The sequence below is a fragment of the Lichenostomus cassidix genome, chromosome 25 (assembly GCF_008360975.1).
Source record: "Lichenostomus cassidix isolate B80296 chromosome 25, HeHo_3.0, whole genome shotgun sequence".
Classification (NCBI taxonomy): Eukaryota; Metazoa; Chordata; class Aves; order Passeriformes; family Meliphagidae; genus Lichenostomus; species Lichenostomus cassidix.
The window spans coordinates 4,257,546-4,282,764 of NC_139505.1; the positions used below are offsets into that span (position 1 = coordinate 4,257,546).

Sequence of the window (25,219 nt, forward strand, 5' to 3'; positions counted from 1 at the left end):
AAACCATCCCAAATCCCTTTTCCAGCCAAAATTCCATAGAAATTCCCTGGATTTTCGGGAATTCCTACCTGCTGGGAGGAGATCCCATCAAACCCCAAATCCCTTTTCCCACCTTTTCCCAGCCAGAATTCCATGAAAATTCCCTGGAATTTCGGGAATTCCTACCTGCTGGGCAGGTATCCAATCCCAAATCCCTTTTCCCACCCTTTCCCAGCCAGAATTCCATGAAAATTCCCTGGAATTTCGGGAATTCCTACCTGCTGGGAGGGGATCCCAGGCCAGCGCTGCCCAGGGAGGAGCTGGAGAGAGTTGTGGCCAAAGAGTCACTGCAGGAGGCAGGAAGGGCTGGGAGAGGGCGAGGGAGAACGTCCGGCCGCGAATCTGTATGGGAAATGTGGGAATTATTTGGGAATTTGGGAATGGAAATGTGGGAATTAGATGGGAATTTGGGAATGGAAATGTGGGAATTAGTTGGGAATTATTTGGGAATTATATGGGAATTTGGGATTGGGAATGGCTGGGAGAGGGCGAGGGAGGATGTCCAGCCAGGAATCTGGGAATGGAAATACGGGAATTATTTGGGAATTTGGGAATGTGAGATTGGGAATTTGGGATTGGAAAAACCTGGGAGAGGGCGAGGGAGGATGTCCGGCCGGGAATCTGTATGGGAATTTGGGAATGAGAATATGGGAATTATTTGGGAATTTGGGATTGGGATTAACATTGGGAATGGGAACAGCCGAGGGAGAACGTCCAGCCGGGAATCTGGGAATGGAAATATGGGAATTAGTTGGGAATTTGGGAATTTGGGATCATTTGGGATTGGGAACGGCTGGGAGAGGGCGAGGGAGGATGTCCGGCCAGGAATCTGGGAATGTGGGAATGAAAATATGGGAATTATTTGGGAATTTGGGAATGGAAATATGGGAATTATATGGGATTTATATGGGATTGGGAACAGCCGGGAGAGGCCGAGGGAGAATGTCCGGCCGGGAATCTGGGAATGGAAATACGGGAATTATTTGGGAATTTGGGAATGTGAGATTGGGAATTTGGGACTGGAAAAACCTGGGACAGGGTGAGGGAGAACGTCCGGCCGGGAATCTGTATGGGAATTTGGGAATGAAAATATGGGAATTAGATGGGAATTAGATGGGAATTATTTGGGAATTAGATGGGAATTTGGGAATTTGGGATTGGGAATTTGGGATCATTTGGGATTGGGATTGACAGCGGGAATGGCCAGGAGAGGGCAAGGGAGAACGTCCGGCCAGGAATCTGGGAATTTGGGAATGAGAATATGGGAATTATATGGGAATTTGGGATTTATATGGGAATTTGGGAATGGAAATATGGGAATTAGATGGGAATTTGGGCATGAAAATCTGGGAACAGCCTGGGGAGAACGTCCAGCCGGGAATCTGGGAATGATATGGGAATGGGAATTTGGGAATGGAAATATGGGAATTATTTGGGAATTATTTGGGATTTTGGGATTGGGAAGGGCTGGGAGAGGGCAAGGGAGAACGTCCGGCCGGGAATCTGTATGGGAATTTGGGAATGAAAATATGGGAATTAGATGGGAATTAGATGGGAATTTGGGATTTAAATGGGAATTTGGGAAGGGAAATATGGGAATTATTTGGGAATCTGGGAATGGAAATGTGGGAATTAGATGGGAATTAGATGGGAATTTGGGATTGGGAATATGGGAATTTGGGAATGGAAATATGGGAATTATTTGGGAATTAGATGGGAATTATTTGGGAATTATTTGGGAATTTGGGATTGGGAACGGCTGGGAGAGGGCGAGGGAGAACGTCCGGCCGGGAATCTGTATGGGAATTTGGGAATGAAAATATGGGAATTATTTGGGAATTATATGGGAATTTGGGAATTATATGGGAATTTGGGAATGAAAATAGGGGAATTATTTGGGAATTATACGGGAATTTGGGATTGGGAACGACCAGGAGAGAGCGAGGGAGAACGTCCGGCCGGGAATCTGGGAATGGAAATGTGGGAATTATTTGGGAATTTGGGATTGGGAAGGGCTGGGAGAGGGCGAGGGAGGACGTCCGGCCGGGAATCTGTATGGGAATTTGGGAATGAGAATATGGGAATTATTTGGGAATTTGGGATTTATATGGGAATGTGGGAATGAGAATATGGGAATTAGATGGGAATTATTTGGGAATTTGGGATTGGGAAGGGCTGGGAGAGGGCGAGGGAGAACGTCCGGCCGGGAATCTGGGAATTTGGGAATGAGAATATGGGAATGAGATGGGAATTTGGGATTTGTATGGGAATTTGGGAATGAGAATATGCGAATTATTTGGGAATTATTTGGGAATTTGGGATTGGGAAGGGCTGGGAGAGGGCGAGGGAGAACGTCCGGCTGGGAATCTGGGAATGTGGGAATGAGAATATGGGAATTATTTGGGAATTATATGGGAATTTAGGAATGGAAATATGGGAATTTGGGAATTTGGGATCATTTGGGATTGGGAATGGCTGGGAGAGGCCGAGGGAGAACGTCCGGCCGGGAATCTGTATGGGAATTTGGGAATGAAAATATGGGAATTATTTGGGAATTTGGGATTTATATGGGAATTTGGGAATGGAAATATGGGAATTATATGTGAATTTGGGCATGAAAATCTGGGAACAGCCTGGGGAGAACGTCCAGCCGGGAATCTGGGAATTTGGGATTGAGAATATGGGAATTATTTGGGAATTATTTGGGAATTTGGGATTTATATGGGAATTTGGGAATGAGAATCTGGGAATTGGATGGGAATTATTTGGGAATTTGGGATTGGAAAAACCCGGGAGAGGGCAAGGGAGGATGTCCGGCCGGGAATCTGGGAATGTGGGAATGAGAATATGGGAATTATTTGGGAATTTGGGATTGGGATTAACATCGGGAATGGGAACAGTCGGGGGAGAACATCTGGCCGGGAATCTGGGAATGGAAATACGGGAATTATTTGGGAATCTGGGAATGGAAATATGAGAATTTGGGAATTTGGGAATTTGGGATTGGGAATTTGGGATCATTTGGAATTGGGATTGACAGCGGGAATGGCCGGGAGAGGCCGAGGGAGAACGTCCGGCCGGGAATCTGGGAATGGAAATGTGGGAATTATTTGGGAATTTGGGATTGGGAAGGGCTGGGAGAGGGCGAGGGAGAACGTCCGGCTGGGAATCTGGGAATGTGGGAATGAGAATATGGGAATTATTTGGGAATTATTTGGGAATTTGGGAATTATTTGGGAATTTGGGAAGGGAAATATGGGAATTATATGGGAATTTGGGATTTATATGGGAATCTGGGAATGAGAATATGGAAATTATTTGGGAATTATTTGGGAATTTGGAATTGGGAACGGCCAGGAGAGAGCGAGGGAGAACGTCTGGCCGGGAATCTGGGAATGGAAATGTGGGAATTAGATGGGAATTAGACGGGAATTTGGGAATGGGAATTTGGGAATTATTTGGGAATGTGAGATTGGGAATTTGGGATTGGGAATATGGGAATTATTTGGGAATTTGGGATTAACATTGTGAATGGGAACAGCCTGGGGAGAACGTCCAGCCAGGAATCTGGGGATGAAATATGGGAATTATTTGGGAATTATTTGGGATTTTGGGATTGGGAACAGCTGGGAGAGGGCGAGGGAGAACGTCCGGCCGGGAATCTGGGAATGGAAATGTGGGAATTATTTGGGAATTATATGGGAATGGAAATGTGGGAATTGTTTGGGAATTAGATGGGAATTTGGGAATGGAAATATAGGAAATATTTGGGAATGGAAATATGGGAATTTGGGAATGTGAGATTGGGAATTTGGGATCATTTGAGTTTGGGAATTTGGGAATTCAGGATTGGGATTGACATCAGGAACGGCAAGGAGAGGGGAGGGAGAACATCCGGCCGGGAATCTGGGAATTTGGGAATGTGGGAATGAAAATATGGGATTGGGAATATGGGAACAGCCTGGCGAGAATGTCCAGCTGGGAATCTGGATGGGAATTTGGGAATTAGATGGGAATTAGATGGGAATTTGGGAATGGAAAAACCCAGGAGAGGCCTGGGGAGCACAGAAATTGTTTGGGATAAAATCAAAGAATTCTTTGGGAATGAAAATAGGGATTTTTTGGGAATAAAACCAATAAATTTTGGCAATAAAACCTGGGAACTTTTGGGATAAAATGGGGATTTTTTTGGGATCAAAATTGGGATTTTTTGGGCTAAAATGGGGATTTTTTTGATCAAAATGGGGATTTTTCTGGGATCAAAATTGGGATTTTTTTGGGCTAAAATGGGGATTTTTCTGGGATCAAATTGGGATTTTTTAGCATAAAATTGGGATTTTTTGGGGATAAAAACCAAGGATTTTTTGGGATAAAATAGGGATTTTTTGGGGCTAAAATTGGGAATTTTTTTTGGTAAAAAATTGAGGATTTTTTTTTAATAGAAATGAGATTTTTTTGGGCATGAAAATGGAAATTTTTTGGGAATGAAAACAGGGACGTTTGGGATAAAACCAAGGAATTTTTGGGATAAAAATTGGATTTTTTTTAGGAATAAAACCATGGAATTTTGGGGATTTTTTTGGGATAAAACCAAGGAGATTTTTGGGCTAAAATGGGGGTTTTTTTGGGATCAAAATTGGGATTTTTGGGGCAAAAATGGGGATTTTTTGGGAATAAAACCTCCCAGCTCCCACCTTGCTCCAGGTCCATCTCAGCTGCTCCTTTGGCCTCAGCAGGATTTGGGATTTGGGTTGGAATTCCTGCCTGACTCCTCCTGGGAACGCTGGGAGCTCCTCGGCTCTTCTTGGAGGGAGAGGGTTTCACTGGAAAATGGGAAAAATCCGTGAAAAAATGGGAAAAATCCATTAAAAAATGGGAAATTTCCATCAGAAAATGGGAAAAATCCATCAGAAAATGGGAAAAAGCTGTGAAAAAATGGGAAAAATCCATCAGAAAATGGGAAAAATCCATCAGAAATGGGAAAAATCCATCAGAAAATGGGAAAAAGCTGTGAAAAAACGGGAAAAATCCATCAGAAAATGGGAAAAATCCGTGAAGAAATGGGAAAAATCTGTGAAAAAATGGGAAAAATCCATCAAAAAAGGGGAGAATTCTGTGGGAAATGGGGAAAATTCTGGGGGAAAATGGGAAAAATCCATCAGAAAAGGGGAAATTCCATCAGAAAATGGGAAAAATCCATCCGAAAAGGGGAAAAATCCATCAAAAATGGGAAAAATCCATCAGAAAATGGGAAAAATCCATCAAAAATAGGAAATTCTGTGGGAAATGGGGAAAATTCCATCCAAAAAGGGGAGAATTCCATAAAAAATGCAGAAAATTCCATCAAAAATGGGGAAATTCTGTGAGAAATGGGGAAAATTCCATGGAAAAGGGGGAAAAATCCATGGAAAACCTGGAAATTTCCATGGAAAAAGGGAAAATTCCATGGAAAATGGGAAAATTCTATGGGAAAAGGGGAGAATTCTACGGAAAATGGGGAAAATTTCATGGAAAAGGGGGAAATTCCATCAAAAAAGGGGAAATTCCATCAAAAAAGGGGAAATTCCATCAAAAATGGGAAAAATCCATCAGAAAAATGGGAAAATCCATCAGAAAGGGGAAAAAATCCATCAGAAAATAAGGGGAAAAATCCATCAGAAAATGGGAAAAATCCATCAAAAATAGGGAAATTCTGTGGGAAATGGGGAAAATTCTGGGGGAAAATGGGAAAAATCTGTGAAAAAATGGGAAAAATCCATCAGAAAATGGGAAAAATCCATCAGAAATGGGAAAAATCCATCAGAAAATGGGAAATTTCCATCAAAAATGGGGAGAATTCTGTGGGAAATGGGGAGAATTCTGGGGGAAAATGGGAAAAATCTGTGAAAAAATGGGAAAAATCCATCAGAAAAGGGGAAAAATCCATCAGAAAAGGGGAAAATTCCATCAGAAAAGGGGAAAATCCATCAAAAATAGGGAAATTCTGTGGGAAATGGGGAAAATTTCATCCAAAAAGGGGAGAATTCCATCAAAAATGGGGAAAATTCCATCAAAAATGCAGAGAATTCCATCAAAAATGGGAAAAATCCATCAGAAAAGGGGAAAAACCCATCAGAAAATAAGGGGGAAAATTCATCAGAAAATGGGAAATTCCATCAAGAAAGGGGAAATTCAATGAGAAAAACCAGAAAATTCTGTGGGAAAAGGGGAGAATTCTATGGAAAAGAGGAAAATTCCATGGGAAAAGGGATTTTACAGGGAAAAAATCCATTGGAAAAGGAAGAAATCCATGGAAAAGGGGAAAATTCCATGGGAAAAGGGGAAATTTTATGGAAAAAGGGAAAAGTTCCATGGAAAAATGGCATTTTACAGGGAAAAAGGGGAAAAGTCCATGGAAAAAGGGAAATTTTGTGGAAAAATGGGAAATTTTCCATGGGAAAACCAGAAAATTTCATGGGAAAAGGGAAAATTCCATCAAAAAAGGGGAAATTCCATGGAAAAATCAGGAATTTCCATGGAAAAAGGGGAAAATTTCATGGGAAAACCAGAAAATTCCATTGGAAAAGTGGATTTTACAGGGAAAAAGGGGAAATTCCAGGGGAAAAGGGGGAATTTGGGAAATTTGGGAATTTTGGAAGGAGATAGAGAGAAAAATGAGCTGAAAAATTGGGGGAAAATTCAGAAAACATCTGGGAAAAATCCAGAAAAATTGGGGAAAAATCAGGAGTGGGAATTCCCTGGGGAAATTTGGGAATTTTGGGAATTCTGGGGGGAGATAAAGAGAAAAATGAGCTGAAAAAATTGTGAAAAATCAGGAAAAATCAGAAAAAATCCAAAGAAATCCATTAAAAAAATCAGGAAAAATAAAAAAAAATCCATAAAAATTCAGAAAAAATCGGGAAAAATCAGGAGAGGGAATTCTTGATAGAAATGTGCAAATTCTGGGAATTTTTGGGAATTTTGGGATGAGCTAAAGAGAAAAATGAGCTCAAAAAATCCGGAAAAATCAAGAAAAATCCATAAAAAATCAGGAAAAATCCGGAAAAAATCCGAAAAAAAATCCAGAAAAAATCAGGAAAAATCAGGAAAGGGAATTCCTGATGGAAATGAGGGAAATTTCGGAATGTTGGGAATTCTGGGAGGAGATAGAGTGAAAAATGAGCTCAAAAATCAGGGAAAATCCAGAAAAAAATCCAGAAAAAAATCCAGAAAAAATTGGGAAAGATCAGGAAAGGGAATTCCCAATGGAAATGTGGGAATTCTGGGAATTCTGGGAGGAGATAGAGCTAAAAATGAGCTGAAAAATTCGGGAAAAATCCGAAAAAAAATCCAAAAAAAATCAGGAAAAACCCAAAAAAACCCATAAAAATCCAGAAAAAAATCAGGAAAAATCAGGAGAGGGAATTCTTGATAGAAATGTGCAAATTCTGGGAATTTTTGGGAATTTTGGGATGAGCTAGAGAGAAAAATGAGCTCAAAAAATCCGGAAAAATCAAGAAAAATCCATTAAAAAATCAGGAAAAATCCGAAAAAAATTTAAAAAATCCGAAAAAAAAATGCAAAAAAAATCCAGAAAAATCAGGAAAAATTGGGGGAAATTGGGAAAAATCAGGAGAGGGAATTCCTGATAGAAATGTGGGAATTTTTGGGAATTCTTGGGAATTTTGGGATGAGATAAAGGGAAAAACAAGCTGAGAAAAATCAGGAAAAATCAGAAAAAAATCCGAAAAAAATCCAGAAAAAATCCAGAAAAAATTGGGAAAAATCAGGAGAGGGAATTCCTGATGGAAATTTGGGAAATTTCGGAATGTTGGGAAGAAATAAAAGGAAAAACAAGCTGAAAAAAATCAGGAAAAATCCCTAAAAAATCATGAAAAATCCAGAAAAAATCCAAAAAAAATCCAGAAAAAATCCGGGAAAAATCCAGAAAAATCAGGAGTGGGAATTCCTGATGGAAATGTGGGAAATTTGGGAATTCTGGGAGGAAATAGAGAGAAAAATGAGCTCAAAAAAATCCAGAAAAATCAAGAAAAATCTGAAAAAAATCAAGAAAAAAATCCAGAAAAAATTGGGAAAAATCAGGAGAGGTAATTCCCGATGGAAATTTGGGAATTTTGGGAATGTTGGGAAGAAATAAAAGGAAAAACAAGGGGAAAAAAATCAGGAAAAATCCCTTAAAAATCTGGAAAAATCAAAAAAAATCCATAAAAAATCAGGAAAAATCCAGAAAAAATCGGGAAAAATCAGGAGAGGGAATTCCTGATGGAAATGTGGGAAATTTGGGAATTTTGGGAATTCTGGGATGAGCTAGAGAGAAAAATTAGCTCAAAAAATCCGGAAAAATCAAGAAAAATCCATAAAAAATCAGGGAAAATCCAAAAAAAATCCGAAAAAAATCCAAAAAAAATCCGAAAAAAATCCAGAAAAATCAGGAAAAATTGGGGGAAATCGGGAAAAATCAGGAGAGGGAATTCCTGATGGAAATTTGGGAATTCTGGGAATTTTTGGGAAGCACTCACAGGGGATTTTCCGGAAGACAGTGTTGCACATGAAGCGCTGGAATCGCTCGGCGTAGAAACTCGGTCTGTGCACGGAGACTGTGTCCTGGAATTGGGGAAAAAATGGGAATTTCCGGGGAAATTTGGGAATTTTGGGAGGGGGAGGAGGTGAGAGTTGGATTTTTGGGATGGAAGGGAAAGTTTTCCCGGAAAAAATGGGAATTTTTGGGGAAAAATGGGATTTTTTTGGTGAAAAAATTGTGTTTTCTTGAAAAAATTTGGATTTTTTTTTCCATTAAAAATCCCATTTTCCTGAAAAAAAATGGATTTTTGGATGAAAAGGAAAGTTTGCCTGAAAAAAATTGGAATTTTTGGGAGGAAAATGGGATTTTTGTGGGAAAAATTGGATTTTTTTCGTTAAAAAATCACATTTTCCTGAAAAAAATCAGATTTTTTCCATTAAAAAAATCCCATTTTTTCCATTTAAAAAATCCCATTTTTTCCCTCAAAAGGTCATATTTTTTAATTTGAAAAGTCATTTTTCCCTTAGAAAAAAAATCTGATTTTTTTTCATTAAAAAATCCCATTTCTCCTAAAAAACCCAAATTTCTCCATACAAAATCCCATTCTTCCTTCACAAAATCCCATTTTCCCGAAAAAAATCCCAATTTTTTCCCTAAAAATTCCCATTTCCCCCCAAAAATTCCCATATTTTCCATTTTAAAAATCCCATTTTTCCTACAAAAATCTGGTTTTTTCCCCAAAAATTCCCATTTTCCCCCCAAAAATTCCTATTTTTCCCATTAAAATAATTCCCATTTTCCCCCCAAAAATCCCATCTTTCCATTAAAAAATTCCCATTTTCCTTAAAAAAATCCCATTTTTTCCATAAGAAAATCCCATTTTCCTTCTGAAAAATCTGATTTTTTCATTGAAAAATCTGGGGTTTTATTAAAAAATTCCCATTTTCCCCAAAAAATTCCCATTTTTTCCCAAAAATTTCATCTTTCCATAAAAAATTCCCATTTTCTCCAAAATTCCCATTTTCCCCAAAAAATTCCATTTCCCCCAAAAATTCCCATTTTCCCCAAAATTCCATTTCCCCAAAAATTCCCATTTTCCCCAAAAAAATTCCCATTTTCCCCCAAAAATTCCCATTTTTTCCTAAAAAAATTCCATTTTTTCCCATAAAAATTCCCATTTTTCCCCAAAATATTCCCATTTTTCCCCAAAAAACATCAATTTTTCCCCCAAAAATTCCCATTTTTTCCCAAAAAAATTTCATCTTTCCATTAAAAAATTCCCATTTTCCCCCAAAAATTCCCATTTTTCCCCCCAAAATTCCCATTTTTCCATAAAAAATCCCCATTTTTTCCCTAAAAATTCCCATTTTTTCCCCAAAAATTCTCATTTTTCCCCAAAAATTCCCATTTTCCCATTAAAAATTCCCATTTTTTCACTAAAAATTCCCATTTTTTCCCAAAAAAATTTCATCTTTCCATTAAAAAATTCCCATTTTTCCCCAAAATTCCCATTTTCCCCCCAAAAATTCCCATTTTTTTCCCAAAAATTCCCATTTTTTTTCCCAAAAATTCCCATTTTCCCCCCAAAAATTCCCATTTTCCCATAAAAAATTCCCATTTTTTCCCTAAAAATTCCCATTTTCCCCCAAAATTCCCATTTTCCCATTAAAAATTCCCATTTTCCCCAAAAAATTTCCCTTTTTCCCCCCAAAAATTCCCTTTTCCCCCAAAATTCCCTTTTTCTCATCCCAAAATTCCCTTTTCCCCCGAAAAAATTCCCTTTTTCCCCAAAAATTCCCTTTTTCCCCAAAAAATTCCCTTTTTCCCAAAATCCCATTTTCCCATAAAAATTCCCATTTTCCTTAAAAAATCCCATTTTTTTCCATAAGAAAATCCCGTTTTCCTTCTGAAAAATCTGAGTTTTTTATTAAAAATTCCCATTTTCCCCAAAAAATTCCCATTTTTCCCCAAAAAAATTTCATCTTTCCATTAAAAAATTCCCATTTTTCCCCAAAATTCCCATTTTCCTCCCAAAAAATTCCCATTTTTTCCCCAAAATTCCCATTTTTCCATTAAAAATTCCCATTTTTTTCCCCAAAATTCCCATTTTCCCCCAAAAATTCCCATTTTTTTCCCAAAAATTCCCATTTTCCCCCAAAAATTCCCATTTTTCCCCAAAAATTCCCATTTTCCCATTAAAAAATTCCCATTTTTCCCCCAAAATTCCCATTTCCCCCCAAAAAATTCCCATTTTTTTCCCAAAAATTCCCATTTTCCCATAAAAAATTCCCATTTCTCACTCACCCCATCGTGCACCAAAGCTTTCCAGGAGTGTTCCAGTTTCTTCACAAACCTGCAGGAGGGAAAACCAAAATTCCTGGAATTTTTGTGGAATTTTTGTGGAATTTTTGTGGAATTTTTGTGGAATTCCAGGGAATTCCCAAAGGTTTGGATTTTCCCCCTTTCATCCCAAATTTTCCTGGATTTTTCCTGATTTTTTCCCATTTTTTTTCCTGATTTTCCCCCAATTTTTCCTGCATTTTTTTCCGGATTTTTTCTCAATTTTTCCCAGATTTTTCTCTAATTTTTCAGATTTATTAATGGATTTTTTCCCCAATTTTTTCCAGATTTTTCCCAGATTTTTTTCTGGATTTTCCCCAGATTTTCTCCTGATTTTTTCCCCAATTTTTTCCCGATTTTTAAATAGATATTTTTCCTGATTTTTTCCTGCTTTTTCCCAGATTTTTCCCCAAATTTTTATGGATTTTTCCCAGATTTTGCCCCCAGTTTTTCCCAGATTTTTTCCCAGATCATTTCCAGATTTTTTTCCCCATTTTTTCCTGATTTTTTCCTCATTTTTTTCCAGATTTTTTCCTGATTTTTCCCTGAATTTTTTCCAATTTTTCTCGGATTTTTCCCTGATTTTTTTCCAATTTTTCTCGGATTTTTCCCTGATTTTTCCCTGAATTTTTTCCAATTTTTCTCGGATTTTTCCCTGATTTTTCCCAATTTTTCCAGATTTTTCACCGATTTTTAAATGGAAATTTTTCCCCTGATTTTTTCCTGATTTTCTTTGTATTTTTTCCTGATTTTTCCCAGATTTTTTCCCCAATTTTTCCCAGATTTTCCCAGATTTTTCCCCGTTTTTTCCCTGATTTTTTCCTGATTTTTAAAAGTGGATTAATGAACAAATTAAACAACATTTAACAGATTAAATAATTTCTCATTAACTAACATACTATTTAACGATGGACCAATGACTAATTGATTAATTAGCACTAATTAATGATGAATTAATCACCTGTAGGACTGCAGGACGTCGATGATCCCAATGTAGAGCAGCAAACGTTCCCCACGGGAATTCCGGGCTGGGATTCCTCCCATCCTGGAAAACAGGGAAAAATCCATGGGAAATCCCAAAAGGGAAAAATCCATGGGAAATCCCAAAAATCCCAAAAGGGAAAAATCCATGGGAAATCCCAAAAATCCCAAAAAATCCCAAAAGGGAAAAATCCATGGGAAATCCCAAAAATCCCAAAAATCCCAAATGGGAAATCCATGGGAAAATCCCAAAAATCCCAAAAAATCACAACAGGGAAATCCATGGGAAAATCCCAAAAATCCCAATAAATCACAAAAAGGAAATCCATGGAAAAATCCAGGATTGATCCCGAAAATCCCATTAAATCACAAAAGGGGAATCCATGGGAAATCCTGAAAATCCTAATAAATCCCAAATGGGAAATCCATGGAAAAATCCCGAAAATCCCAATAAATCCCAAAAGGGAAATCCATGGGAAAATCCCGAAAATCCCAAAAAATCACAAATGGGAAATCCATGGGAAAATCCATGGGAAATCCCAAAAATCCCATTAATCATAACAGGGAAATCCATGGAAAAATCCATGGAAAAATCCATGGGAAAATCCATGGGAAAATCCATGGGAAATCCCAAAAAATCCCAAAAGGGAAATCCATGGGAAATCCCAAAAATCCCAAAAAATCACGAATGGGAAATACATGGGAAAATCCATGGGAAATCCCAAAAATCCCATTAATCCCAAAAAGGAAATCCATGGAAAAATCCAGGATTGATCCCGAAAATCTCATTAAATCACAAATGGGAAATCCATGGGAAAATCCCAAAAATCCCAATAAATCCCAAATGGGAAATACATGGGAAAATCCATGGAAAATCCCCAAAAATCCCAATAAATCACAAATGGGGAATCCATGGGAAAATCCCGAAAATCCCAATAATATCCTTAAAATCCTGGAATGGTTTGGGGTGGAAAATCCATGGAAAAAATCTGGGATTGATCCCGAAAATCCCAAAAAATCACAAAAGGGGAATCCATGGGAAATCCCGAAAATCCCAATAAATCCCAAATGGGAAATCCATGGAAAAATCCCGAAAATCCCAATAAATCCCAAAAGGGAAATCCATGGAAAATCCCCAAAAATCCCAATAAATCACAAATGGGGAATCCATGGGAAAATCCCAAAAATCCCAATAATATCCTTAAAATCCTGGAATGGTTTGGGGTGGAAAATCCATGGAAAAAATCTGGGATTGATCCCGAAAACCCCAATAAATCCCAAAAGGGGAATCCATGGGAAAATCCCGAAAATCCCAATAAATCCCAAAAGGGGAATCCATGGAAAAATCCTGAAAATCCCAATAAATCACAACAGGGAAATCCATGGGAAAATCCATGGAAAAACATGGGATTGGGGTGGGAAATCCACGGGAAATCCATGGAAAAATCCAGGATTGATCCCAAAAATCCTGGAATGGTTTGGGGTGGGAAATCCATGGAAAAATAAAAAAAAATCCCTACAAATCCCAAAAAGGGGAATCCTGGAATGGTTTGGGGTGGGAAATCCATGGGAAAATCCATGGAAAAATCCCGAAAATCCCAATAAATCACAACAGGGGAATCCTGGGGTGGGAAATCCATAAGAAAATTGGGATTCACCCCAAAAATCCCAAAAGGGAAATCCATGGGAAAATCCCGAAAATCCCAATAAATCCTAAAAGGGAAATCCATGGAAAAATTTGGATTGATCCCAAAAATCCCAATAAATCCCAAAAGGGGAATCCTGGAATGGTTTGGGGTGGGAAATCCATGGGAAAATCCATGGAAAAATTGGGATTAATCCCAAAAATCCCAATAAATCCCAATAAATCCCAATAAATCTCAATCCCAGTAACTCCCAGTAAATCCTAATCCCAGTGATTCCCAGTCACTCCCAGTCCCTCCCAGTCCCTCCCAGTCCAATCCCAGTCCCTCCTGGTTGTCAGTCTCGATGGTTCCTCCCCGCCCGACCTCCCCCTGGATGATTCCATGGTCGTGGAGTTATCCCAACCCCAGTAACTCCCAGTAAATCCCAATAAATCTCACTAAATCTGCATCCCAGTCCCTCCCAGTCCATCCCAGTCCCTCCCAGTCCATCCCAGTCCATACTGGTTGTCAGTCTCGATGGTTCCTCCCCTCCTGGCCTCTCCCTGGATGGACTCCATGGCTGTGGAGTTATCCCAACCCCAGTAACTCCCAGTAACTCCCAATAAATCCTAATCCCAGTGATTCCCAGTCCATCCCAGTCCATCCCAGTTCATCCCAGTCCATACTGGTCATCAGTCTCGATGGTTCCTCCCTGGATGATTCCATGGCTGTGGAGCTTCCAACTCCAATCCCATCCCAATAACTCCCAGTAAATCCCACTAAATCTCAATCCCAGTTATTCCCAGTCCATCCCAGTCCATCCCAGTCTCTCCCAGTCCCTCCCAGTCCATACTGGTCGTCAGTCTCGATGGTTCCTCCCCTCCTGGCCTCTCCCTGGATGGACTCCATGGCTGTGGAGTACAGAGCTCTCTGTGCCACCCCAACCCCAGTCCCTCCCAGTAACTCCCAGTCAATCCCAGTCCATCCCAGTCCATACTGGTCGTCAGTCTCCATGGTTCCTCCCTGGATGATTCCATGGCTGTGGAGCTTCCAACTCCAATCCAAACCCCAATAAATCCCAGTAACTCCCAGTAAATCCCACTAAATCTCAATCCCAGTTATTCCCAGTCCCTCCCAGTCCATCCCAGTCTCTCCCAGTCCAATCCCAGTCCCTCCCAGTCCATACTGGTCGTCAGTCTCGATGGTTCCTCCCCTCCTGGCCTCTCCCTGGATGATTCCATGGTTGTGGAGTTATCCCAACCCCAATAAATCCCAGTAAATCCCAATAAATCCCAATAAATCCCAATAAATCCCAATCTCAGTGATTCCCAGTCCATCCCAGTCCATCCCAGTCCATACTGGTCGTCAGTCTCCATGGTTCCTCCCTGGATGATTCCATGGCTGTGGAGCTTCCAACTCCAATCCAAACCCCAATAAATCCCAGTAACTCCCAGTAAATCCCACTAAATCTCAATCCCAGTGAATCCCAGTAACTCCCAGTCCCTCCCAGTCCATACTGGTCGTCAGTCTCGATGGTTCCTCCCCTCCTGGCCTCTCCCTGGATGGACTCCATGGCCGTGGAGTACAGCGCTCTCTGTGCCACCCCAACCCCAGTCACTCCCAGTAACTCCCAGTGCATCCCAGTCCCTCCCAGTCCATACTGGTCGTCAGTCTCGATGGTTCCCCCTCTCCTGGCCTCCCCCTGGATGGACTCCATGGCCGTGGAGTACAGAGCTCTCTGTGCCACCCCAATCCCAGTCACTCCCAGTAACTCCCAGTGCATCCCAGTCCAATCCCAGTAACACCCAGTTCCATCCCAGTCCCTACTGGTCGTCAGTCTCGATGGTTCCTCCCCTCCTGGCCTCGCCCTGGATGGACTCCATGGCCGTGGAGTACAGAGCTCTCTGGCCGGCCGGCCTGCCCCGCGGGTCCGCCAGGGAATTCCCGGCTGCGCGCTCCCGCTGCGCCTGGTCCAGGTTGTGGATGGCCACCAGGAGACTGTAGTCCATGATCTTGAAGCTCTGCAGGACCTGGGAAATGGGAAAAATGGGATTTAGTGGGATTTACTGGGAGTTACTGGTCACCAGGAGACTGTAATCCATGATCTTGAAGCTCTGCAGGACCTGGGAAATGGGAAAAATGGGATTTAGTGGGATTTAGTGGGATTTACTGGTCCCCAGCAGGCTGGAATCCATGATTTTCAAACTCTCAAGAATCTCAAAAAGTGAGAAAAATGGTGACCAGGAGACTGTAATCCATGATTTGAAAGCTCTGGAGAACCTGGGAAATGGGAAAAATGGGATTTATTGGGATTTATTGATCACCAGCAGACTGTAGTCCATGATCTTGAAGCTCTGGAGAACCTGGGAAATGGGAAATATGGGATTTACTGGGATTTAGTGGGATTTATGGGTCAGTAGGAAACTGGAATCCATGATCTTGAAACTCAGGAGAACTTGGGAAATGGAAAAAAAAGGATTTATTGATCACCAGCAGACTGTAGTCCATGATTTTGAAGCTCTGGAGGACCTGGGAAAGTGGGGAAAATGGGATTTACTGGGAGTTACTGGGATTTATTGGTCACCAGGAGACTGTAATCCATGCACACAATTTTCCCAATTCCAAAAATTGGGAAAAAAACCCCAAAACCCCCAAATTTCCCCCAAAAAACCTAGGAAAAAACCCAAAAAACCCCAGAAAACTCACCAGGCAATCCCTCTGCAGCGTCTTGCAGAGCACACAACTATCCCACAAAAATGAGGAAAAAGGGTTGAACACTCCCCATTTTCCCCAAAAATCCCCCAAAATTAGGAAAAATGGCCAAACACCCACCTTTTTTCCAGAAAAAAATCAGGAAAAAAGGCAGAAAACCCACAATTTCCCACAAAAAAACCCCAAGAAAATCAGGAAAAACTGTTGAACACCCACAATTTTTCTATAAAAAAACCCAAAAAACAAGGAAAAAAGGCAGAACACTCACAACTTTCCCCAAAAAACCTAGGAAAAAAGCCAAAAAACCCCAAATTTCCCCCAAAAAACCTACAAAAAAAGCCAAAAACTCCAAATTTCCCCAAAAAAACCTAGAAAAAAGCCCAAAACCCCCAAATTTCCCCCAAAAAACCTAGTAAAAAAGCCAAAAATCCCCAAATTTCCCCCGAAAAACCTAGAAAAAAAGCCAAAAATCCCAAATTTCCCCCAAAACCTAGAAAGAAAAGCCAAAAACCCCCAAATTTCCCCCAAAAAACGTAGGGAAAAAAGCCAAAAACCCCCAAATTTCCCCAAAAAAACCTAGAAAAAAAGCCAAAAACCCCCAAATTTCCCCAAAAAAACCTAGAAAAAAGCCAAAAATCCCCAAATTTCCCCCAAAAAACCTAGAAAAAAAGCCAAAAACCCCAAATTTCCCCCGAAAAACCTAGAAAGCCAAAAATCCCCAAATTCCAAAAACCTAGAAAAAAAGCCAAAAACCCCAAATTTCCCCCGAAAAACCTAGAAAAAAGCCAAAACCCCCAAATTTCCCCCAAAAAACGTAGGGAAAAAAGCCAAAAACCCCAAATTTCCCAAAAAAAACCCACAAAAAAAGCCAAAAACCCCCAAATTTCCTCCCAAAAAACCCAAATTCCCCCAAAAACTCACCAGGCAATCCCTCTGCAGCGTCTTGCAGAGCGCATTGTACATGTCAGAATCCAGGAACAAGCCATCAGGAATATCCTGCATGAAATCCAAATCCTTGAAGGTTGGGAAAACCTTTTCCCTCTCTTTTTGGGAAGCTCGGCGTTTGTAGGTTGAGCCTTTGAGGTCATATTTGAGGTGCATCCGGACGGATCTGGGCAGCAGGTTGTTCATCACCACGATCCGGATGTTCTTGCCGCCTGCCTGCACGCAGTACAGCCCGTAGAATTTGGGCAGCAGGGTTCTGGGGTTCTGGTTGAGATTCTGGAATTAAAAAAACAGGGAATTGGGTGAAAATCTGGCAAAAATCCCACAAAAAACAGTGAAAATCTGGCAAAAATCTGATGAAAAACAGCGAAAATCCGGCGAAAATCCATCAAAATTTGGCGAAAATCTGGTAAAAAGCCTGCAAAATCCCTCTGGTTTTTGAAACTTTTGATGGGTTTTTGGGGTTGGGAATGCATTAAACTCAGGGATTAGAGTCAAAATCCCATAAATTTCCTCAAAATCCCTCTGGTTTTTGGGATTTCTCTGGATTATTCGGGTTTGGGGTTTTGGGGTTGGAAATGAGTCAAAGTCGGGGATAAAACACAAGAATGGCAGCAAAGTCAAAAATACAGGATTAGGGTCAAAAAACCTTTAAATTCCCCCAAAATCCCTCTGGTTTTGGGGTTTTCCCATGGATTTTTGGGGTTTTTCAGTGGATTTTTGGGGTTTGGGAATGGTCAGAGGCAGGGCAGGAGGAATATCCAGATCTGGGCAGGAAGTTGTTCATCACCACGATCCGGATGTTCTTGCCGCCTGCCTGCACGCAGTACAGCCCGTAGAATTTGGGCAGCAGGGTTCTGGGGTTCTGGTTTAGGTTCTGGGGAAAGAAAATTAGGGAATTTGGGTGAAAATTCCAGAAAAAACGGTGAAAATTTGACGAAAATCCGGTGAAAAACGGCGAAAATACGACGAAAATCCTGCAAAATTCGACGAAAATCCTGAAAAAATCCCACAAAATCCTATAAAATCCTACAAAATCCCATAAAATCCATCTGGGTTTTCAGGTTTTCTATGAGTTTTTGGGGTTCTGGTTCAGGTTCTGGGGAAAGAAAAATTTAGGATTAGGGTTGAAATCCGACAAAAAAAAGGGCGAAAATTTGGCGAAAATCCGGTGAAAAACAGCGAAAATCCTGCAAAAATCCCACAAGATCCTACAAAAATCCTACAAAATCCTGGAAAAATCCCACAAAATCCTATAAAATCCTACAAAATCCCATAGAATCCCTCTGGGTTTTCAGGTTTTCTAGGAGTTTTTGGGGTTCTGGGATTGGGAACGAGTCAGAAATTGGGAATATCCAGATCTGGGCAGGAGGTTGTTCATCACCACGATCCGGATGTTCTTGCCGCCTGCCTGCACGCAGTACAGCCCGTAGAATTTGGGCAGTAGGGTTCTGGGGTTCTGGTTGAGATTCTGGGGAAAAAATAAATTAGGGTTAGGGTTGAAATCCCACCAAAAAATGGTGAAAATTTGGTGAAGATCCGGCAAAATTTGGCGAAAATCCGGCAAAAATCCGTCAAAATTTGGTGAAAATCCTGCAAAAATCCCACAAAATCCTATAAAATCCTACAAAATCCTATAAAACCCTACAAAATCCCATAAAATCCCTCTGGTTTTGGGGTTTTTCAATGGATTTTTGGGGTTTTGGGGTTGGGAATGAGTCAAATTCAGGGATGAAACCAAATATGTGATTAGGGTCAAAATCCCTCAAAATCCCTCTGGGTTTTCAGGTTTTCTATGTGTTTTTGGGGTTTTGGAGTTGGGAATGCTAATGGGATTGGGAAAATCCTAAAGTTCTTCCATCTCAAACCATTCCAGGGTTTTCAGGATGTTTAGGGTTTTTTTCCATCCCAAACCATTCCAGGATTTTTGGGAATTTTCAGGATTTTTTCCATCCCAAACCACTCCAGGATTTTCAGGTTTTTTTTCATCCCAAACCATTCCAGGATTTTTAACGATATTTAGGGTTTTTCCATCCCAAACCATTCCAGGACTCCCTGTCCTGGTTTAATGGGATTTTTGGGATAAATCCTTCCCTATTCCAGATCATTCCCTGGATTCCTCATCCCAATTCTGCCGGTTTTTGGGATTTTCAAGAATCCCAACGAGATTTTCGGGAATCCCAACCAGATTTTCGAGAATTCCAACAAGATTTTTGGGAATTCCAACCGGATTTTCGGGAATTCCAACCGGATTTTCAGGAATTCCAACAGGATTCTCAGGAATTCCAACTGGATTTTCGGGAACTCCAACCGGATTTTCGGGAATCCCAACAAGATTTTCGGGAATCCCAACAAGATTTTCAAGAATTCTAACCGGATTTTTGGGAATCCCAACGGGATTTTCGGAAATTCCAACAAGATTTTCGGGAATCCCAACGGGATTTTCGGAAATTCCAACAAGATTTTTGGGATTTTCAGGAATCCCAACAAGATTTTTGGGATTTTCGGGAATCCCAACAAGATTTTTGGGATTTTCAGGAATTCCAACAAGATTTTCAGGCATCCCAACAAGATTTTCTCCTCCTTCCTTCATTCCAGAGGTCAGAAATTCCCGGAATTGCTGCTCACCCACCATGTAATAGCCTGGCAGGAGTTTCTGCAGGAACTCAGCCTCCTTGTGCTGCACGGTCTTGATGATGAACTCGTCGTCGCTGGAGACGTAGAACAGAGAGCCGCTGGCGCCCGAGTTGGAGAGCTCGATCAGAGGGTCGTTGCACAGCGAGTACTGAGGGAAAAAGGGGAAAAAATGGGAATTTTTCTGAAGGGAATGTTGGGAAAATTAACTGGGAACAGACTCAGAGTGCTGGAGGGAAGAGAGAACTTGTTGGGTGTCAGTGGGAGAAGAAATATCTGTGGAAAAGGTAAAGAATGGGAAGGAAAAAAGAGGAAAATCTGTCCTGAAATGAGAGGAGGGAAAGGGAAAAAGAAATGGAAAAAGGAATGGAAAAAGGAATGGAAAGAGGAATGGAAAAAGGAGATATGGAGGGAGAAAAGGAAAAGGTGAAAAGAAGGGAAGAGTAAAAGCGGAAGGAAAAGGAAAAGGAAGGAAGAAGGAAGGAAAAGGAAAAGGGGAAAGGGAAGCTCTGGAGTTGCAGAGCTCGATCAGAGGGTCGTTGCACAGTGAGTACTGGGGGAAAAAGGGGAAAAAATGGGAAAAAATGGGAATTTTTCCAAAGGGAATGTTGGGAAAATTAACTGGGAATTCACCCAGAGTAGTGGAGGGGAAAGAGAATTTGTTGGGTGTTGCTATGAGGAGAAATACTCCACAAAAAGGTAAGAAATGGAAAAGGAAAAAGGAGAAAATTCATCCCAACAAAGGGGAGAGAAAGGGAAAAGGAAAAAGGAGAAAGAAATGGAAAAAGGAAAAAGAAATGGGAAAAGGAAAAAGAAATGGGAAAAGGAAAAAGAAATGGAAAAAGGGGATATGGAGGGAGAAAAGGAAAAAGTGAAAAGAAAGGAAGAGTAAAAGGAAAAGGATAAGGAAAAAGGAAGGAAGAAGGGAGGATGGGAAAAGGGGAAAGGGAAAAGGGAAAAGGGAAAAGGGAAAAGGGAAAGGGGAAAAGGGAAAAGGGAAAGGGAAGCTCTGGAGTTGCAGAGCTCGATCAGAGGGTCGTTGCACAGCGAGTACTGGGGGAAAAAGGGGAAAAAATGGGAAAAAATGGGAATTTTTCCAGAGGGAATGTTGGTCTGGGTTAGAAATTAAGAGGGAGAATATCTGGAATGGGCAATGGGAAGTTGTTGGGTGTTGTTGTGAGGAGAAATACTCCAGGGAAAGGCAAAAAATGGGAAGGAAAAAAGAGGAAAATCTGTCCTGAAATGAGGGGAGGGAAAGGGAAAATAAAGGGAAAAAGGAAAAAGAAATGGAAAAAGGAAAAAGAAATGGAAAAAGGAAAAAGAAATGGAAAAAGGAAAAAGAAATGGAAAAAGGGGATATGGAGGGAGAAAAGGAAAAGGTGAAAAGAAAGGAAGAGTAAAAGGAAAGGGATAAGGAAAAAGGAGGAAAGAAGGGAGGATGGGAAAAGGGAAAAGGGAAAAGGGAAAAGGGAAAAGGGAAAAGGGAAAAGGGAAAAGGGAAAGGGGAAAAGGGAAAAGGGAAAGGGAAGCTCTGGAGTTGCAGAGCTCGATCAGAGGGTCGTTGCACAGCGAGTACTGGGGGAAAAAGGGGAAAAAATGGGAAAAAATGGGAATTTTTCCAGAGGGAATGTTGGTCTGGGTTAGAAATTAAGAGGGAGAATATCTGGAATGGGCAATGGGAAGTTGTTGGGTGTTGTTGTGAGGAGAAATACTCCAGGGAAAGGCAAAAAATGGGAAGGAAAAAAGAGGAAAATCTGTCCTGAAATGAGGGGAGGGAAAGGGAAAATAAAGGGAAAAAGGAAAAAGAAATGGAAAAAGGAAAAAGAAATGGAAAAAGGAAAAAGAAATGGAAAAAGGAAAAAGAAATGGAAAAAGGGGATATGGAGGGAGAAAAGGAAAAGGTGAAAAGAAAGGAAGAGTAAAAGGAAAGGGATAAGGAAAAAGGAGGAAAGAAGGGAGGATGGGAAAAGGGAAAAGGGAAAAGGGAAAAGGGAAAAGGGAAAAGGGAAAGGGAAGCTCTGGAGTTGCAGAGCTCGATCAGAGGGTCATTGCACAGCGAGTACTAAGGGAAAACGGGAAAAAATGGGAATTTTTCCAAAGGGAATGTTGGGTTTTGGATCATAAAATTAACTGGGAATTCACCCAGAATGGTGGAGGGAAGAGAGAACTTGTTGGGTGTCAGTGGGAGAAGAAATATCTGTGGAAAAGGTAAAGAATGGGAAGGAAAAAAGAGGAAAATCTGTCCTGAAATGAGAGGAGGGAAAGGGAAAAAGAAATGGAAAAAGGAATGGAAAAAGGAATGGAAAAAGGAATGGAAAAAGGAGATATGGAGGGAGAAAAGGAAAAGGTGAAAAGAAGGGAAGAGTAAAAGCGGAAGGAAAAGGAAAAGGAAGGAAGAAGGAAGGAAAAGGAAAAGGGGAAAGGGAAGCTCTGGAGTTGCAGAGCTCGATCAGAGGGTCGTTGCACAGCGAGTACTGGGGGAAAAACGGGAAAAAATGGGAAAAAATGGGAAAAAATGGGAATTTTTCCAAAGGGAATGTTGGGAAAATTAACTGGGAATTCACCCAGAGTGGTGGAGGGAAAAGAGAACTTGTTGGGTGTTGCTATGAGGAGAAATACTCCACAAAAAGGTAAGAAATGGAAAAGGAAAAAGGAGAAAATTCATCCTGAAAAAGGGGAGAGAAAGGGAAAAGGAAAAAGAAATGGAAAAAGGAAAAAGAAATGGGAAAAGGAAAAAGAAATGGGAAAAGGGGATATGGAGGGAGAAAAGGAAAAGGTGAAAAGAAAGGAAGAGTAAAAGGAAAGGGATAAGGAAAAAGGAAGAAAGAAGGAAGGATGAGAAAAGGGAAAAGGGGAAAGGGAAAAGGGAAAGGGGAAAGAAAAAAGAAAGGGAAAGGGAAAAGGGGAAAAGGGAAAAGAAAGGGGAAAAGGGGAAGAAAAGGCAAAAAGAGAAGTCCAGGGAATCCCAGGGAAGCTCCAGGATGATCAGGGAAGCTCCCACCCCCATTCCCATTATTCCAACCCCATTCCCATTATTCCCAGAATTCCCAAAATTCCCATTATTCCCCAAATTCCCATTATTCCCATTATTCCCCAAATTCCCATTATTCCCCCTCTCTCTCTCTCACCAGGTAATCGTCCGGCCGGATCCCGAAGAGCTCGCGGAAGTAGCGGAAAGCCACGGGAGCGTAGGTCTTGAAACGGAAATCGTTGTAGTGGTGAGCTGGGGTCAGGTTGCTGCCCTCGCTGGGGGGAGAGAAATTTATTGGGAATTTGGGATTTTCCAGAGGGAATTCCAGCCCTGGGTGGGGAATTCCAGCCCCAGGGAGAAGAGGGAATGAGGGAAAGGGGAGGAGAGAAGGAGGGGAAAAGAGAGGAGAGGAGAGGAGAGGAGAGGAGAGGAGAGGAGAGGAGAGGAGAGGAGAGGAGAGGAGAGGAGAGGAGAGGAGAGGAGAGGAGAGGAGAGGGAGAGGAGAGGAGAGGAGAGGAGAGGAGAGGAGAGGAGAGGAGAGGAGAGGAGAGGAGAGGAGAGGAGAGGAGAAAGGGTCAGGTTGCTGCCCTCGCTGGGGGGAGAGAAATTTCTTGGGATTTGAGGATTTTCCAGAGGGATTTGGGCATTAAAAAAAACCTGGGTGGGGATTCCAGCCCCAGAGAGAGGAGGGAATGGGGAAAGGGGAGAAGGAGGGGAAAGGAGAGAGAAAGGAGGGAAAAAAGTGGGAGAAAAGAGAAAAAAGAGAAAAGAGAAAAGAGAAAAGAGAAAAGAGAAAAGAGAAAAGAGAAAAGAGAAAAGAGAGAAAAGAGAACATAAAGAAGAGAAAGAGAACATAAAGAAGAGAAAGAGAACATAAAGAAGAGAAAGAGAACATAAAGAAGAGAAAGAGAACATAAAGAAGAGAAAGAGAACATAAAGAAGAGAAGGAGAACATGAAAGAGAAGAGAAAGAGAAGAGAAAGAGAAGAGAAAGAGAAGAGAAAGAGAAGAGAAAGAGAAGAGAAAGAGAAGAGAAAAAGAAGAGAAAGAGAAGAGAAAAGAGAACAGAAAGAGAAGAGAAAGAAAAAAGGAAGGGGAAAGGAAGGGGAAAAGAGGACAAAAGAGGGGGAATTGGGGAAAGGGAACAGGAAAAAGGGAAGGGAATGGGAAAAGGGAATGGGGATGGAAAATGGAAAAAAGAATGGAAGGAGAAAGGGAATAGAAGGGAAAAACCAGAATAAAGTAAAGGAGAAAGGGAAAGGAAAAATGGGAGGGAAAATGGAAGGAAAGAAGGGGAAAAAATGGGAAAAATAGAAAGAAAAGGGGAAAAATGGAAGGAAAGAAGGGAAAAAAATGGGGAAAAATGGGGAAAAATGGGGAAAATGGGCAAAAGGGAATGTCAGACCTGGGGAAGAAGATGCTCTCGACGACGTAGAAATCCTGCATGAGAACATCCCGCTCGGGTTTGGTGCTCAGGCTGCCCACGGTGTGAGTGATGCCCAGCTGGATGGCACCTTTCAGGGCTGAGGAGGTGGTCTGGGAATGGGAAAATAATGGGAATTATTACAGCTGGAATGGGAATTATTGCTGCTGGATGGCACCTTTCAGGGCTGAGGAGGTGGTCTGGGAAATTGGGAATTACAGTGGGAATGAGTGCTGCTGGAGTGGGAATGGGAATGGGAATTGTTACTGCTGGATGGCACCTTTCAGGGCTGAGGAGGTGGTCTGGCAATGGGAAATAATGGGAATTATTACTGCTGGAGTGGGAATGGGAACTGGAATTACAGCTGGAATGGGAATTATTACACCTGCATGGCACCTTTCAGGGCTGAGGAGGTGGTCTGGGAAATTGGGAAATAATGGGAATTATTACACCTGGAACGGGAATGGGAATTATTACAGCTGGATGGCACCTTTCAGGGCTGAGGAGGTGGTCTGGGAAATTGGGAAATAATGGGAATTATTACAGCTGGAATGGGAATTATTACTGCTGGAATGGGAATGGGAATTATTGCTGCTGGAATGGGAATGGGAATAGGAATTAATGGTGCTGGAATGGGAATTATTACAGCTGGATGGCACCTTTCAGGGCTGAGGAGGTGGTCTGGGAAAGGGGAAAATAAAGGGAATTATTACAGCTGGAATGGGAATGGGAATTATTGCTGCTGGATGGCACCTTTCAGGGCTGAGGAGGTGGTCTGGGAAATGGGAATTACTGCTGGAATGGGAATGGGAATTATTACAGCTGGAATGGGAATTATTACTGCTGGAATGGGAATGGGAATTGCAGTGGAATGGGAATGGATTCAATGGGATGGGAATGGGAATTACAGTGGAATGGGAATTACAGCAGGAATGGGAATGGGAATTGGAATTACAGTGGGAATGGGAATTACAGTGGAATGGGAATTAATTACAGCCAGAATGGATTCAACAGAAATGGGAATTACAG

At 41.3% G+C, this 25,219-nt stretch overlaps 1 protein-coding gene across 1 annotated transcript in view; it reads right to left on the minus strand.

Annotated features, from left to right (window-relative positions):
- The window catches only part of LOC146427395 (phosphatidylinositol 4-phosphate 5-kinase type-1 alpha-like), a 40,521-nt gene that overhangs the window by 9,049 nt on the left and 6,253 nt on the right, over positions 1-25,219 (minus strand). The window contains exons 4-13 of the mRNA XM_085082676.1: positions 24,173-24,303; positions 22,926-23,043; positions 19,796-19,948; positions 17,140-17,439; positions 15,334-15,536; positions 11,862-11,945; positions 10,865-10,913; positions 8,559-8,643; positions 4,734-4,862; positions 258-381 (exon numbers count right to left, since the gene is read on the minus strand). Of these exons, the coding sequence (XP_084938802.1) occupies positions 258-381; positions 4,734-4,862; positions 8,559-8,643; positions 10,865-10,913; positions 11,862-11,945; positions 15,334-15,536; positions 17,140-17,439; positions 19,796-19,948; positions 22,926-23,043; positions 24,173-24,303 (1,376 nt within the window). The remainder of the gene's footprint in view (positions 1-257; positions 382-4,733; positions 4,863-8,558; positions 8,644-10,864; positions 10,914-11,861; positions 11,946-15,333; positions 15,537-17,139; positions 17,440-19,795; positions 19,949-22,925; positions 23,044-24,172; positions 24,304-25,219) is intronic.